Source organism: Antennarius striatus, chromosome 1 (genome assembly GCF_040054535.1).
Source record: "Antennarius striatus isolate MH-2024 chromosome 1, ASM4005453v1, whole genome shotgun sequence".
Classification (NCBI taxonomy): Eukaryota; Metazoa; Chordata; class Actinopteri; order Lophiiformes; family Antennariidae; genus Antennarius; species Antennarius striatus.
This window is the reverse complement of record NC_090776.1, coordinates 28,880,935-28,898,458: the sequence shown is the minus strand read 5'-3', so window position 1 is coordinate 28,898,458 and position 17,524 is coordinate 28,880,935. Positions and strand designations below refer to the sequence as shown.

General features: G+C 42.7%; 1 protein-coding gene across 3 annotated transcripts in view; it reads left to right on the top strand.

Moving 5' to 3' along the window:
- The window catches only part of LOC137597772 (semaphorin-4B-like), a 47,127-nt gene extending 29,805 nt beyond the window's left edge, over window positions 1–17,322 (top strand). For all 3 annotated transcript variants that reach the window (XM_068318383.1, XM_068318367.1, XM_068318375.1), the window contains exons 3-15: window positions 2,025–2,185; window positions 2,269–2,331; window positions 2,876–2,974; window positions 3,955–4,066; window positions 4,432–4,548; window positions 4,899–5,056; window positions 9,051–9,232; window positions 9,630–9,780; window positions 10,076–10,286; window positions 10,426–10,541; window positions 11,172–11,329; window positions 11,839–11,930; window positions 12,531–17,322. In XM_068318383.1, the coding sequence (XP_068174484.1) occupies window positions 2,025–2,185; window positions 2,269–2,331; window positions 2,876–2,974; window positions 3,955–4,066; window positions 4,432–4,548; window positions 4,899–5,056; window positions 9,051–9,232; window positions 9,630–9,780; window positions 10,076–10,286; window positions 10,426–10,541; window positions 11,172–11,329; window positions 11,839–11,930; window positions 12,531–13,303 (2,393 nt within the window). In that variant the 3' untranslated portion in view covers window positions 13,304–17,322. The remainder of the gene's footprint in view (window positions 1–2,024; window positions 2,186–2,268; window positions 2,332–2,875; window positions 2,975–3,954; window positions 4,067–4,431; window positions 4,549–4,898; window positions 5,057–9,050; window positions 9,233–9,629; window positions 9,781–10,075; window positions 10,287–10,425; window positions 10,542–11,171; window positions 11,330–11,838; window positions 11,931–12,530) is intronic.
- The last annotated feature ends 202 nt before the right edge of the window (window positions 17,323–17,524 follow it).

Genomic DNA, 17,524 nt, shown 5'->3' with positions numbered 1-17,524 from the left:
TTTTTCCATCCCCACATGGGTCATTCAGGACAGGGAAAAGTACAGCTTTCCTAAAGATGACAAAAGGTAGTTGTTTTTTTTTGGTTTTCTTTTTGTATCCCTTCCCGGGATTTTATTGACAGGGCCCTCTCTTCATTGACTCCAGATGTCACCGCATTTTAAATAGAAAGAGGCCTTTTTATCTGGAAAGGCCTCAGTTTGGATTTTGGAGAAGGTTGGGCTTGTACAGCTGGATTTCACTCCCATAAGGAGATGTTGATAACCTGCCAAAATGCCTTTACTGTTAGTGGAAGCATTTGTTTGTTAGAATACTGAACAGTTTGGTTTTGGCCTGTAAATGTTTATTGCTGTTTACTGGTTCCATACACATGATGGTCCATTGCACCACCTGGAGTGATTAAGATAAACCTTGGACTGTTGTCGTTTTCTTACCGTCAGAAATGTCTAAATCTTAAGTCTGCAGCTCAGGAACGAGCCTGTAAACAGTAGAAAAATACTAGCGTTGGGGATCAAGTAATCTCATGAGTAAATGGAGTCCATGACCCCCAGCGCTTGAGGAGGGGGCTTCAGGGGCATATTGAGCATTTTTTTAATGGTTGCAAACAGAGGCGCTAGATAAACATTTAAAATCCTGCCAAGGCAAAGAACATGTGAGTCACGGATGCACGAATATCTGAGTGCACGTATCTGGCGGGTTTGTTGACTTCTAAAGATTGTCTTGTTGATGGATATCAAGTGATAACACCACCCTGGGGGTCACGATCGTTCAAATTCCTGAAAGGAAAAAAAACAAAACAAAACATGACTTCCCGGACCCATTTTTCCTGTTTATATATCAGTTTATCACACTACAAGTCAAGCTAAACATGACAAATTTTAAGATATCTTGCGTCTTGCAATAATGTTTTGCAGAATCAATCAGAAGCTCTTAAAACTTAACTCACCATGGAAAACAGCGTAAAACTGGAGCTGGTGCGACTGCAGACCATCGTGATAGCGATGGAGATGCTATTAAAAGGAGAATACATTGAATCTGTCAGTGTTGAAGGTCATTTACTTCTAGGCCACAGCTAAAAAGATCCATATAAGGGCTGGCGAGCAGCAGAGGAAAGGAGCTGCTGCAAATCTACGAGGAACTGCCGGAGTCTGTGTGATATAGATTTTGTCACCGGAGGAGGGTGTATGCATAGGTTTTTTTGTGGACGTCCATATTCCAATTTGAAGCAACGGAATACATCTGCACAGGAGTGGAATGTGTCCTCTGAGCAGAATTCCAGAAAATAATGTAAACAGAGCTGCTCTGTGTCCGTGGTTCCCCCCCAGCTGGCTTGTGTACACATTGACTTGGGAGTGTATTCAGGCCTTAGACCGGTGTTGAGTAGGTAGCTGACTGGTGAACAATCAGCCACATCCACGGTTGCCATGGAGCTACAGTAACTGCTGGCTGACACCACAACGAAGTGGGACGAGCAGGAGAGACCTCCAGGAGTAAAGAAATGACGCTCTAGTGGTTTCCACCGCCGCGTCATAACTTGGTCTGATTGACGCGCACAAACCGCTACGTGTCACGCTGCACTTGGTTGTAAAGTAATGTCGTCTTGTTTCCTGCTGGATAAGTATACTAAAATTTGTTTGAGTGTTACAGTATTTATTTATGTTTGTAGTTGGACATTAAATCTTATTATATGAATGCTTGTGTTCTTGTGCCATCAGAACACATGTTTATTTATAATAATTATCTAATCATAATCTAAATGTAAATGTAGAGCGAGATTTGAAGGGCTTAAATATTGCATCAAAGGCATTCTAAATCCCAGTATGAGAATCTTTGATTTATTTATTTTTCTTCATGCAGAAAAGCATGTACTGTGAATGGGAAGCTATTAATGTGCTGACAATTACTGTACATCTGTGTGTCTTCTTGTACTTCCAACGTCAGAATTTTTTTCTTTACCAGTCTACTCCGATCTGTTTGGACCTGATATGTCATGATGATCTCCATCGTGTGTTTGTGTGTTTTCCAGATGCAAAGGAGCGGTCAGCCAAGAGATTCTCGGCGGACGGCGTCTTCAATTACACGTCTTTGCTGCTCAGCCAGGAGGACGACATGCTGTACATCGGAGCCCGAGAGGCCCTGTTCGCTCTCAGCCTATCAGACATCAGCAAGACCAAGCTGCAAAAGAACGTCAGTCCAGACGCCATGTGGATAACATACAGTTGTTTTGCGTATATTGTTAATGTTTGTTTGTTTGTTTGTTTGCCATCCAGCTGACGTGGGGCACTCCTGATGGAAAAAGGGAGGAATGCAGTTTCAAAGGGAAGAACTTGGAGGTGAGAGGCGCCTTTTGGCGCGCCTGATGAAAATAGTCCCATCATCGCAGTGGAATTTCTGGTGCAGGATTTGTACTTGCTTTTTCCTCACAGTCCTCTCTGAGTTGTTCCGCTGTAGGAAAACCTTTCAGCCAGTCACAAATAGATTCATCAAATGTGTAAGCTTGGCTGGGAATTGCTCTCTTTTTTTTCTTTTTTTTTGTTCGCTGCTTCTTTCTCCGTGTGTTGCCTTGTTGTCTTGTTGCAGTCCACAGGTGACAAACACTGCTAATCTTTGTGCTGCAGTGTTTGGCTCTGGTGTAACAGATCCCACCAGGCAGCTGCTGTGTGACGCTGGGATGCTTTCCCCAACAGATTTCTATTTCTAACAGATTCCATAAAACAGTTTCTGAGGAATTTATGTCTTGTGATGCTTTAAGAAGCTTCCAGAAAGAAAAATATATATATTTCAGCTGTAAGGATTTCTCATGTGTGTGTGTGTGTGTGTGTGTGTGTGTGTGTGTGTGTGTGTGTGTGTGTGTGTGTCTGTTTCTTCCCCATTCAGACTGATTGCTTCAATTACATCAAGATTCTCCTGCGGTTGAATAGCACTCATCTGTACGTGTGTGGCACCTATGCCTTCAGTCCTATTTGTGCCTACATAGTGAGTAAAGCCCATTCAAAGTCCTGATTTTTATTCCTTTCTACTGCTTCTCTTTCTTTCTCTCACAATATAATGTTTGGATTTTCACATTGTAAGATGGAGCTTTTTTATCCCCTGTGTCAGTGTTGGATCTGTCGCTATCCAAGCACAACCAAATGCTACCGAAGCTTTTTAGGCAGACAAGTGAACAGGGGTTTGTGAGCTGTGTGATTTCCAAAGAGAAAGGAGCTGTAGATGCGTTTGATGAGATCAATGACATCTTCCTACTGGATAGGGAGGAAAGATTTGATGTTGGAGACAACTCCACTCTTAAAGTTGATGTCGAAGTGAAAGAAAAGGACACTGGGCCCTGAACTTGCCTTCCGTTTCCGAGCCTCTTTAGTCTGCATCAACACTCATCACGTAATCCAGAACTGTGTGTTCTTGCTTGGGAGTCTGTGTGTCCCAAACCACAACTCTCCAACGATTGCACATTAATGAAGGCTACATTTGAAATTTGTTTCTAGTCCCTGTGGTTTTTATAGGCAGTCAGATACACTCCGATTGTATGTCTGACAGGAATTTAAACAAACTCTGAGTGTAATTTATCCAAACAATGAAAAAAAGGAATATTTTATAGGCAATTAAAACACTTGGTACTGCGTTCTTAAATAGAACAATTTATTAGTAGTACTGCAAGGTGCCCACGTACATTTTTCTACATTTCTACAAACTTTATGCACAAAACAGCTTTATTTGCAGCAGGTTGGTGTTGGTAATCTGGACTAATCCACAGGAGAGGGTTTTCGGTACAGTTGATGTCAGATTCTTGACTTACCCACTAGACTAGAAGTCCTGGAGGGTTCAAGCTGACCCAGCGCTCTAAAAGTCAGCAGCACTGTGTGTGTTGTAGAGGATAGAGCGAGCAAAAGGTCCCAGAGCTCACTTTAGCTCACTCTAAACATAAAGTAGAGTTTAATTGGACTGCGTCTCGTCTCCAGAACACATCAACATTTACACTGGAGAGAGATGAAGTGGGCGAGGTTGTGATGGAAGACGGGCGCAGTCGCTGCCCCTTTAATCCGGAGTACAAATCCACCGCCATCATCGTTGGTATGTAGAAAAACACTGTTGTCTTTCCCTCTTTGTGTCGTGTTCAGAAAGAATGAGGTGTTATTATTATAAGACAGAAAACAAGCTCAGCTGTTTTCAAAGCTATTTTTATGTTAACTACCACTTTGTTCGTGTAATGACTCACCCCGTTTGTCTGATAAATGACCAGACTCCTGCAAACAACAAGCAGCTCTGGAGTTAATGAACACAAAATCATAGATGTGATTTACTCACTCATTCCTCACCTCATCTGTTCTGGTTACACCCCTGGTTCATCATTTATTTATTTTACTTTTATTACTATGTTTAGTTTACATTCCCTTCTTTATTTAAGATGTCACCGTGTTTTCCTTTGTTTTCTTCAGATGGTGAATTGTACACTGGAACCGTCAGCAACTTCCAAGGGAATGAACCGGTTATTTATAAGAGTTTGGGTCAGGGCACCATTCTGAAGACAGAAAACTCCTTAAAATGGCTGCAAGGTAAATTCTATGGAATCCATCAGATTGGATAATGATGCCCTTTTCCCCTTTTTCCCCCATACCCAACAAGGCAAATGAGCTCCGTAAGGGCAGCTGTTACTTGTGAGGCACCAACGTGTGCAGCATGAGTACAGTCACGTCATTCATTTCACATCCACCCCAAAATACAGGTGTATTTCAGTGATTTCTGAGTTCTGTCTTTACAATGTAGGAAAAAAACCAGATCACACAGATGAATAAAAAAAATTAAAAAAAGTTCCATCTTCATCTGAAGATGATGAAGATGTGACATTCCTCTCTAACCGCACGCTCGCTTTTGTGTGGTTGTTGTTGTTGTTGTTTTTTAATAGATCCTGTCTTTGTCGGGTCGGCTTACATCGAGGAGAGTCAGCCAATAGGAAACCCCGTGGGAGACGACGACAAGATCTACTTCTTCTTTAGCGAGGCAGGGAAAGAATTCGACTTCTTTGACAACACCATTGTGTCGAGGATTGCTCGCGTGTGCAAGGTAAGACACCTGTGTATTTGGGAGTGACATCATTACACAAGGCTACCGTGCAAAATACGAGCTGGAGTTGGTCTCGCGCTTCCTCTTAATAATCCTTGATAAGTTTGAAACAATTGCCTCTAAATAGGGCAGGACGGTCCCATGTCCAAGCAGTTTTGGTAACATTTAACAACATGTCATGCCTGTGTGGACGCAATGGAAATGTAGCACCGGTGTGTGAAAGCCTTTTGCTGTTTGACTGTGCAAACATCCTTTCAACAGATTTGGTTTCTCCTTGCCCGAACCATCCTGTCCTCTTCACACCTCCCTCCCTTTTCCTCTGTAATGCCATCTCCTCCTCTCCTTCCATCTCCCTCGCAATGTCAGCTGCACTCGTCCATCCCTCCAGCTCTTTCCCCACCAGTGTTTTAGCTTTGCAGGCATTTATTAGTATTCAAGAGTGCTCCTCAGAAATATGAAATGCTTTCTCCACACAACTGTATGGCCTCCTTCTGCTGCGGGCTAAAACACGCCAACTGTGGCAAATGCAAAATTCTCTCACATCATTTTAACAATCAAGGTTAAGTCAATCCTCTTTTCCCTTTGCGGGGGTTAAGTTTGGTCAAACGCCCTGAATAATCAACAGCAGACTATGGCTTTTCACCTGTCATCAAATCATTTAAATGGCTATCAAGCTGCCTGATATACATGCCCCCAGCATGCCTCCCTGACTGATGCCTCTTGTTCATGGGGGCAGTAATGTGAATAATCGTGGGGACAGCATGTAATCTTAAGTGACAGCTTAATGACTTAGTCCTGCTTGGCTCTGGCAGACACCTCTTGAAGTCATCGGAGCACCTCCTGGGTTCTATATATGGAAGTCATTGACAGAAAAGCCCTCACACTGTGGCAACTTGCCGCAGATGAATTGTGCACCAGAGGCAGAAGAATGGCTTTCTCTCTTCTGTAAAGACCTTTTATTGGACTGGAATGCAGCAACCCTCTTTTTCCAGATTGACATCTTTTCAGATGCTTTTCCACGGCAGCGCAGCAGTGTTGCAGATGGTTCATTCACATTTGCACTGGTGCTGCCAACTGGTACTAAATGTACTTGTTGCGAATTAGTTGATGCACGGAAATTCAACATGTTGTAAGCTTCTACTAAAATGCTTCAGACGTATACAGTTGTAAGTATGATAGATTGTTTGAAGTCATCTGCGCAAATATGTCTGGTTCTTTTGTTCCACGGAGTTTAAAAAACTTGGCTTGCTAAGCAGTAGAGTGGAACAGCTCATCTCCCTCTTCTCCTGCAGAAAATACTTGCCTTCTTTAAAAATGCAATATTTTTGGGGAGAATTTGCTAATAAATAAATAAATTAAAAAAATCCAGCAGTGTTTGCCATCCTGTTGTCACGCCGACCAACTGGAGACAGATGAAAGGATAATTTGAGAAATTGGCGGTTAAAAGCTGTGTCACTGGTTGTTGTGAAGCTGGTTCTGTGTTCAGCCCCGGGGGTTAGGGTGACTGTAAGTGAATTATTATCGTGTCTGACTTTGGATCTACACACTCCAGGTAAAGGTGTGTTGCTTGTGGGTTATGGATGTTGAGAAGAGATTTACAGCAGATATGTTGTTTTCATTTATTTTCAATTAGGGAGGGATGGGTTCCTGATTTTTTTATTATTATTTTTTGTAATAATATATTCGTATGTATGCAATTTCACTTTGCTTGAAATCCTATGTTTGTGTGAAATTAACAAATGCTTTAATAAAAATATTTTAAAAAATCAAACAAACGTTGAACCAAATACAACTGTTCATTTAATTTGTAGGAATATATTTAAAAAGAAAACTTTTTTTTAACAAATTACTTTAGTTTAAACATAGATCAACTGCAATTAAAACAATTACAACATAGTTAAATTACATCACAACATTGTTGGACTTTACATTGAAACGTTGTGCAATCAAATATGACTGTTAATTTGACAATAAAATGTTAAAAAATAAAACAAATTATCACGTATGAGCGTTTAGCCCTGATATAGATTTACATGCAGACTGGGTTAGTTGGGCCTAAATGTTGGTTCGTTGATTCCAGTTCCACCAGCTCCACCGATCACTGTTTGAAAACCTGGTGTGAAACGTTTTCTAAAATAGCAAAATCAAAAACACACCAAAACCACAGACCAGTCTCATGAGTCTAAGAGAAACCAGCCGCTGAGATGCTGCAGGCTAAATTATTATCCTATTCAAGTTGGTTTTTCACAGAAGTTGCGCATCAGGACACATACAGTACCCCGTGATGAGGACGAGCTGAATCCGGATCAGAGTTCCATTATCGAGGGAATGTTTATTAGATTTGATAAACCAAAGTACCTTGAACCTTCTTCTTGGAGTTTACAACTACTGTTTTACTTGAGGTCGTAAAGTAACCCCCCTCTGCCCCCTTTCTTATCTGCCCCCACCCCACCCCCACCCCCCTTGTCTTCAACTCCCTCCTTCAGTTGTTTATTCAGGTGTACACTCGGGGCTTGTGGAAAGCAGACAGATAATGAACGCTGCGGTGGGATGTTGTGTCGCTACTTGTTCATGTACTCGTGTCGACTGGTGCGAAGAATCTCAAATGTGAAGTTGGGATTAATTTGAAGGCCATTTTAAAGCTGCACAGCGAAGCACAACAATGGAGGTGGACAGCTGAGAAGGCAGGAATGCGGTCTCCTCGTTACGTGGTAACCGGCTCTCAGGGCCTCTGCATCACTTCTGTCAGGTTTCACCTCACCTACGAACAACATGATCATTTGTGTGTAACGGAACACAGAGGAGGAAACCAAGTCGTTATAGTTTTTGCATTTTATTATCTCCTCAAGGATGATTCACTCCTTGTGTTGTTGTGTAGGAGTAGCTCAGGGTTCTGGAGGCTCTGCTGACTTTGGATTTGACACAGGAAAAGCTGTCCTGAGATTGGGCGAGACCTCGTGTTTTGGTTGTGTTTCCCCCCCCCCACCACCACCTCATGCTCCTGCTCCACCTGTGGTTTCTGCTTACTCGCTGTATTTGGGTAGATTTTCTTTTCAGGAGCTCTTTGATTGGTTGCCTGTTCCAGCCAAGTCATCTGACTGCTGTTCGTGTGAATGTGTTGTGACCGTTCTGATAGGAGGGTGTGTCTCCTGTGTCCTGGGGCCTAGAATAAAGATTTCAAAATGGTTATTGATGACTAATCATTCTTTGTTTTGAACATCTTATGTCCTTCATTAAATGAGTGACCAATATTTAGCTCCAAGTTAATAACAGAATGTTCTTTTCGGTATGAATGCCACACATGCTGCATCACAGACGTATTTCACCGGAATTCCATCAGATCATTAAAATTCTGGCCGTCCACGTCGATGAAATCAGTTTGTTTTTCACACACTTGGTCAGAGCTGTCAGACATGCTGTCAGATGATATCAGTTGGCCTCAGCAGCACCCCCTTAAGGGATTGAGAAGAACTGCAGCTTTAATGCAGAATTTAATTGAAGCCTCACTGCACAGAATAATGAAAGTTGAGATTCTGACATGAGAAGATGTGTTCCTGTGATGCTGACTTGTGGCGTTGCTCCTAGTTTGAAAACCTATTAAACACGTATTAATGCACTCTTTCTGATAGACCTTTAGATATCGCATTTATGCTTTGTAAAATTTGCTGCGTTGGGGTTGTTTTGGTCCACCTCAGGGACTATTGGTCTAAATTAGCCACAAGCTACCTCAAGTGCTATTGCTTTTAAATGTGCACTGTCCCAATATCATATAAGAATAAACAAACAAAAAACAATGCAATGTAGAAACAAAGACACTCTGATTCTCGCGGTTTTGCTTTTCAAATTAAAAATATGAACCTCAGTGAACCTGACATGCAACTATTGCCTCTTTTGAGAAAGGAGAATGCTGTGGAACATCTATTGGAGAAAAAAAAAAAAAAGTGAGGCATCAAGTCCCCTGTAATGCACCATATCCTCCTTCACCTGCTTGCAGAGCGATAAAGGTGGTGAGCGGGTGCTGCAGAAGAAATGGACCACCTTTCTGAAGGCGCAGCTCCTGTGTTCCCTCCCTGACGACGGCTTCCCCTTTAACATCATCCAGGACATGTTTGTCCTGAAGCCCATGGGGGACAGCTGGGAGAGCACCGTCTTCTATGGTGTCTTCACCTCCCAGTGGTAAGAGATGGATGGAGGACACACACTGAATTGGAGCTCACCTCAGCCAGTTATTGTGCTAAGTCCTTTTTTAAGTCTCCTTTTTTAGTTGACTACTGAGTTTAGAGCTGCTGTCGTGAGCTTTAATACTTGAGGCCATTCAATTCCAGTGTCTATTATGCATCATCAAAATGAGGTTTTTATGTGAAATCAGTCAGATGCGCTCCAACTGTTCTATATTGTACACTTTCAGTTTTTCGGACAAAGCTGTGACTACTGCACAAACAGTTCATAGGACGTAATAAATTGTTTGTAAGAAAATAGGTTTAAGTGTTTAAGAGATTGAAGTAATAATTGACTCACATAGCAGAAGAAGGAATTTCTGTTAAGTAATGATCAACTTTTGCTTTTTTTCCAGGTATAAAGGAGCGTCAGGGAGCTCCGCAGTGTGTGCTTTCACCATGGCACAAGTGGAAAGAGCCTTCAGCGGGCGCTACCGGGAGGTGAACAGGGAGACGCAGCAATGGTACACCTACAACCACCCAGTGCCTGAGCCACGACCCGGGGCGGTGAGTTGGGAAAGGTCACTTCACCGTCTCCTGGTTCCTCCTCCGCTACTGTTCACTCAGTCAAAGTTGCGTTTCCTTTGAGAGGTCATTGCTTGCTATCCGTCAGTTTCCAAAGCCGACCTACTGCCTCAAAGTTTAAAGCAAAAACATCTAAATTGCTAATCTAGAAGTTTTAACGTCTGCATTTGTTGATCTTTGTTTTACCCCAGAGGTTTTGGTCTAGATGTATTTTATTTAGAGGATTTACTCGGATTTTCAGCAATACATTTCTAATTTCTGATATACTTCCTCATAGTGCGTGACCAACCATGCCAGGCAAATAGGTATCCAGTCCTCCTTGCATATGCCTGACAAAGTGCTCAACTTCGTCAAAGACCATTTCCTGATGGACAGCGTGATTCGCAGCACTCCCCTGGTGCTGAAACGCAGTGTGCGCTACACCCAGATCGCTGTGCACAAGATCCAAGGCATGGAAAGGGCCTACGATGTGCTCTTCATCGGAACAGGTGGAGCCCCCCACAGCACACTTCCTTTTAATTTTCTGTGTATTTCCACAGCAGGAAATGTACTTTAGTGCTTTAACGGGTTGCTTCTATCTCTTGCCTTTAATTTAAGTCACCTTCACTTGTCTCCTGTGTCTTCTAGATGACGGAAAGCTCCATAAGGCCATTAATGCTAACGATAAGATGCACATCATAGAGGAGATAGTTCTGTTTCCTGAGGCGCAGCCTGTGCAACACATCGAACTCGATCCGCAGAGGGTAAATCACAGCTCTGGCATCTTAATATGCAGGGATTATGATGGTGTACTGGTTTGTATCAGTCTGTATTTTATGTTGTTGTTTTTTATTTTAATTCAAACTGGATTTATCGGTGCACAAATTACTGACTGTTTTCTTTCTGCAGTTGCGACTCTAGTGAGTTTTTCTTGTAGGATGTAGAATGCAGTGGAGCAGAGTGTACACTCCTCCATGGCTAAATTCCATTATCTCTCTCTTTATTATGTAATGATCTCTCCTCATGCCAAAACAGACAAACGGAAACCTTATCAGAGATGGTGTAATTCTAAGTCTGATGCGTTTATAGTGAATCCATTCTGAGCCCCAAATACGGACATGAAAGACGGACAGAATCCACACGACACGCTGGTAGACAGGACGGACTGAATGTAGACTGTGGGGAAAAAAGGAAGGAATCAATTAAAAAATAATATATAAACATGAAAATGGCGCTGTCTAGCAGCCACTTGTTACTACGTGTTATATACGTTTGTGTGTGTGTGTGTGTGTGTGTGTGTGTGTGTGTGTGTGTGTGTGTGTGTGTGTGTGTGTGTGTGTGTGTGTGTGTGTGTGAATATATCAAGGCTTCACTGTGTTTCCTGCTCCCCTCAGGGCCTCTTGTTCGTGTCGTCTAACTCTGGACTGGTGGAGGTTCCTGTGGCCAACTGCTCCAACTACCTGAGCTGTGGAGAGTGTGTGTTGTCCAGAGACCCCTACTGTGCCTGGACCGGACGGTTGTGTCGAGACGTCAGGATGGCTCCACCTGACAGGTGAACTGTCACATAAGTTATTGAGTCCCAAACTACGCCACGTTTTTTGATGAGAGATACTAACCAATGTAATATTATCTCCCCGGCAGTAGGTGAGGTCACACTGTTGGTTTCAATGGGGGATGGGGCAGTTTTTGTCACAAAAAACATGCAGACATCTGCTCATAAAATTATAAAATCTTTAAAAATCCAGTTAAGAAAACACAAAGTGGAATTCTATGCTGATAATTTTGTGGTAAATAGATTTCCAGGGCAAACACGTTTGCGTTTGGCTCATACTCTATAGATACGCTGCAACGTATCTATAGAGTATGTGTGTCTTATGAAATGATAAATAAACACACACACATACATATCCCAGTGCTTTGTTTAGTGTGTGTAGTATTTCTACCACAGACTTGTGAAGCTGTAGTTATATGTTGTAAATGACAGGCTTTAGAGGAAAATGGGTGCCTCCTTTCGAGATGCCTCTAATTACAGCAGACCCTCACCCTTTTTGTCTGTTTCAGTCACTGGCAGCAGGACGTGGAGGAGGCCGACACATCGTCGATTTGCAACAGGACGTTCCCCAGCATTAGATCTGCCAGACCCGCGGCTTCCCGTGAGTCTGCCGTCTGAACACAGTGGTTTGTCATTTAAGTGTCGTCTGTCGTGTACAACATAACAACACACTGACAGGGGTGTCAGAGCGGAATGTTATGAAGACACAACACCCAACGACCTAGTCAGTAATGTTAGATAATGCTGTCTTTAAAGTTAATGTGAGGTATACACGTGATGTTTCCACAGAGAATAAAGGAATATTCAACATTTTTGGATATTTAAAAGCTTTTAATGTGCACATTTTACATGAAACTACCATCAAGATGTGGTTAGCAGAGATTAAACTCAGTTAGAAGGGGAAAATGGTTCACCTGGTTCTGTCCAAATGTTACTGTTTTGTTTTTTTTTAATCACTTTTTGTGCATGTAGAATAAAGAAAATGCACTAATTTATAATGATGCAAGAGAAAAACACAAGATGATTTGGTAGCTTTATAGGTGCATTATATAGCTAACTATTTAAAAGCTGTATCTTTAGATTCTTACAGGAATGAGTGATCTCTAGTCGGTAAGGATTCTGATTGCAGCTTTGTAAAGTAAAGCTTCAATAGAGTTTTGAAGCAATGTTGTTGTTGTTGTTTATCTATTTCTTTGCATAGGGGGCGGCCATTGCCAGCTGATTACCATCCCAGCCAACACGTTCAGGGTCCTCCCCTGTAAACTGCGCTCCAATCTGGCACAGAGGAGGTGGCGTTACAGCGACGGCGCCAGCCGGTTCCTCTACGCCACACCTGAGGGAAACCTTGTGGTTGTGGCTCAGGCCGACGGGCTGGAGACCTACGAGTGCTGGTCGGAGGAGGAGGGCTTCCGCCAGCTGTTGGCCAATTACTGTGTGCGGGCAGAACCCCGCCTGGAAACCACCACTCTGATTGGTCACTCTCGCACGCCACACATTGAGCGAGAGGAGACTATTATCCTACCTGGCGAATCCCGTTCTGAGCAGGTCCACACTAAGACGTACTGGAACGAACTGATCGTCGTGTGCGCCCTGCTCGCCTTCTCCCTCGTCGTGTTCTCGTTGTTCTTCATCTACAGGAACCGAGATCACATGAAGTCCATGCTGAAACAGAGCGAGTGTCCTAACATGCAGCAGAAGAAGCCCAGGATTGTGGGAAAGCCTGTAGAGAGCTTACCCCTGAACGGTAACACCATTCCCGTTTCCACTTCTGATCACAAGGGCTATCAGACGTTAAATGACAACTACATCTGCAGCACGCCCACCCACGAGTCCTCGCCAGACAACAGCAAGAGCTTCTCCGAGTCCTCTGACAGGCGACTGCTCAACGTGAAGGAGAGCCATGTGGAATACTCCCCGACCCTCCCCCGGCCCAGAGTGAGGCTCGGCTCGGAGATCAAAGACTCTGTCGTATGAGAGCGCAGTATTCGCCGTCGAGATGCTTCCCTGTATCTCCGTGGAGGATACAGGCCACCGAGCAAAGGAGAGGAGACCTTGACATCCTGATGCATCACAGTAGATCTTTTTGTTTGGTCGTCTTTGTTCTGTGATCAGCGTGGAGGTCATTTCATTTTAGCCATTTCCACTCCAAAGCCAGAGGTTGGTCCGGTGTGCTGCCCACAGACGACACGGAAAAGCAGTACAACACTCCGGTTTCCACCAGGCAGCTACTCAGAATAGTTTGGACACAGTCCTTATTTTTAAGTCATCCTCATGGCCTCCAGCAGCCGCTAATGTGTGATGAGTGTAGGGCTGGGCATATCAGTATTTATGAGAGTGTGTCTTTGGGTAGGCATGATCAAACTTTTTCCACTTGATTTCCACCAGATCATATCATTAAAAACTATAAATAATAATATCGATTACTTTGCCCGGCCCTGTTTTAGGCCACTGAAGTCTACACTTCCCATTATGCACATCAGAACCAAGCTACCGCTACATGGTGACCAAGAGCTCAGGTTTAGGAGGATATATACATATATTGCCTATTCATTATGATTCATGCATTATGGGGAAAAAAGAAGTCAGAAGCACATCTGTTCCTCTTTTTGCTGATTAAACGTGTGCCGATGAAGATGCTGGTAGATGAGTCGGGCCAGGAGAATACACCACACCGCGGTTTAAAGTGAGCCTGCGCAACAAACAAATTGACACAGATATCTTGTATCTATGGCAACCGAGGGATCAAATGCACAACGGGGCGATGTGCGGATCTCTACCGTGTCCAGTGGCCACGCAAATCACGTCCACTGTGCCAAAAAAAACAAACTAAAAACCGTGTTGTCTTCTCGAAATGCAATAGTGCCATCCTGTCATGTCCACTCCCTTTTCTTTGCGTAAGCATTGATCACGGTCGAAGAGCACGTGTTGACGGAACCAGTTGAGTGTTGCATAAAAGTAAAGCGGCACTAATAATAATCAAATGTGAAGTGCAAGGTTGGAAATTCCTTTCAGACTGTTGGCCCATGTTGAATCTTTCGGACTGTGTCGGGCAAATTCATTTCTGGTCGTGTGGAATGGAAATGGGAACTAAAGGATGTGGCGTGGAGATCTTTTCATCTGGAAACTTGTGGTTGTGAGTTTAAAAATCAGCTTTCCAAAAGGAGTTCTGTGTCTTGAGGAGAGTACAAATGGGGCAAAATGAAAAAACGACAGAACAAGTAGTAACTTTGACTGTTTTGGTGGAGAAATACTACTTCACTGTTTCCTTCTCAGACTGCATTTGGACCGTGTAGTTTCTCAGTCGCAGAGAGCACTGTATTCCCGCAATATAGCCTCCCCCATCAGGTTCCATTTGTTCCATTCATGGCATTCACCACAGCCAGATGTCAGGTCGGCATTAACGTGAAAGCACAAGTAATCAGGGTCTTGAATACTTACAGGTTTGCACATGTCAGTAAAATTGGAGTGGATTTTAAGAAATGCAACTACTGAGAGACTGAATGTGTGACTTTATAGAAATCAGTTATTACAGGGACCAGTTCAGCCATCGTGAACACTCTTGCGCCCACATATTACTTTGGGTTTCGAGACATAAGCAGAACTTTCCAAAGATGTAGGAGCCTGATTGCATTGTGTAAATCTGAATGACAAACATTTACACAACATTAGGGACACCACATGTCTTAGAATGCATCACCAGTTCACTGTATTTATCAAGTAAGCCTATATGATATATATTAAAGTATCTGGCAGAATAAACATTTTGCTATTTTGAACAGTGAGCAGACGATAAAATGTTATAATACTGCTACTAGTTGACAAAGTAATTGCAAAGCATACTGCGCAACAGTGGTCAGTGTTTCTTTTGTCTTTACTTTTGTTGTGTATATACAGTACCTGTGCTGAATATTCTGTGTTTAAGGGACCTTGTGCAAGATGTGTTGTAGAGATAGTCTTGAAACTAAAGAGCGAACACTGCTGAGGTTTTTGTTTCCACAATGCTCCACTGCCGCCTTGGGCATACATTTCATCTCTTACACACTTGTTACCTGTGTGCTATTGGTTTAGCACCCGGGCTGCGTTTTCTCAAAGCGTACAGCTGTTATTTATACATATTTTTCCTGCCACATTGAAATAAAGAGGTACTTCGATGTTTTGGACGAGCACCCATATCACTCATGTCTGCAGAGCAATGACTATGAAGCTTCTATCTATTGAGGGGGGGGGGGTTGGTTCTTCTTGTTTTATCTTGTTTTATTGTTTTGTTTTTTGTCACCCCCCCCCCCCCCCGACTGTTCTGTGATTGGCTAGAACCATTTACACTCATGTTTTCTCACCATGTCACGGCCATACAGGCTAGTTGTTGAACACGTTCCTGCTTCTCTGACACCCCAGCAGGGCCCAGAAGGTGCGCATCGCGTAATTGTTTTCATCAATTACTGTTTGTGTCCTTTGGACAGCAATTGTCGTGTTCCAGAAAGCATCGGCAGACAATCGGGTGCTTTTTTGAAACTCAATAAAAGAACGACTCAACAGATTAACCCGGGTGTAGTAAACAGAGGTTTGGTGAAAGTCACATTTCAACAACCCTCTTTGACACCCCCCTGGTTACGGCTAGAAGTTAAAAAAAATCAACCCCATCCTTGTCACATTGAGGTTTTCTATATTAAACCCATTCAATCCTCAGGATCTCACTGCTCCCAGCAAAGAAGTAGTCTCCCATAGAACCACCATGTGCCATTCCACATTTCTGTACAGAATAATCACAAAAAATGAGATTAAAAGCGAGATTAGTAATCTTTATAGCAATTTGTTACCTGAGACTGCAGCAGACTAACAGCTTCCATCTGGTTCTAGTCTTTCTAGTATCTTTGTGGTTGTTGGCTGTAGTTTCCTATTTACCTTAAGATGTAGTGATATTCTCATCTTACTCCTGGCTAGAAGACAGATGTTTCCCAAAAGGTCTTGCCAGTCCATCCATCTGTCAAATCAGTCTGATAAAATAAACTAGATTATAACCAATAGATGTATAACAGGAATGCATCAGCTGCTAAAATTTTTAGGACAGACCATTTCTTGTTCCCACAGCTGAGGTAGATGTCCTGAAACCAGGGGTGTCAAACTCAATCACACAAGGAGTAGAAAATAATACTCTGCTACGAGATGCTTGATGAATAACCTTGCACCATATTTCCAGAATGATATCTGCCTTCATCACATGCCACATTATACTCCACCTACAGAAGGGATGTCACCGACAGAAACGTAACTGCGATTGTGGCCACAATTTGTCCAAACCACTATGAACAGACAAGACTGGGAGCTGCTGTAAAAAACCGGCACCATTCTACAGCCTTAACTTCACCAAAGGGATGCTGTGCATGTTAGGAAACATCTGAACATGTTCATATTTCTTCATGATGAAATTTGTTAATCTGGATTAGAGCAAAGTTAAAATACCTTTGGACAATAATAGATAGTATTGCCAAAAAAAGTCAATACTGCATTTTTATTAATGACGTGTTTTTCTTCGCGTGACCTCTGCCTCATTTTTAGTGGCTCCTGAATGTAGCCGATGATATCATGTTTTGTAGAACATCCGCAGCAGTAGGCAATCCATCACTCCATCAGCATTTCATTAGAAGAGTCATACTGCACTGAAGGGGCCCGATAGAAGTTACTAATCATTTGTGCTGTAGCGTAGTACTGCAGAAAGAGGCTTCAGATCCGTCAGTGACTCAGCCGTGAGGCACAGCAGCAGCTCTGCCTCATAGAACTCGAGAAGCTTCGTCGACTGAATAACTATTAGACAAATGTGCTCTTGCCTGCATGATTCCTTTTTTTTTTTTTAATTTGTTGTCTACAAATAACATTGTGACCTGTGTTTTTTGTATCATTGAGATTGTGACTGTTGTTTTTATTATATTGTACATAAAAAGCACTTTATTTTATTTTCTAAGATAAATGAATAAAATACATGTTTTGGCAAATCTATGAGATGGATTTTGTGCTCTAGTTAAAACACCTTAAAGCACCGGACCTTAAAATCATACATACAATATATGCATTTAGTAAATCTCACCTTATTGATGTCCGAAAACCCCTGCCGGGATAGAGATCAGCTGCCTGCAGGAATAATCGGCCCATTCCTGAACAGAATGCACATGTGTGAATTCAAGTCACATGTTCCATGTG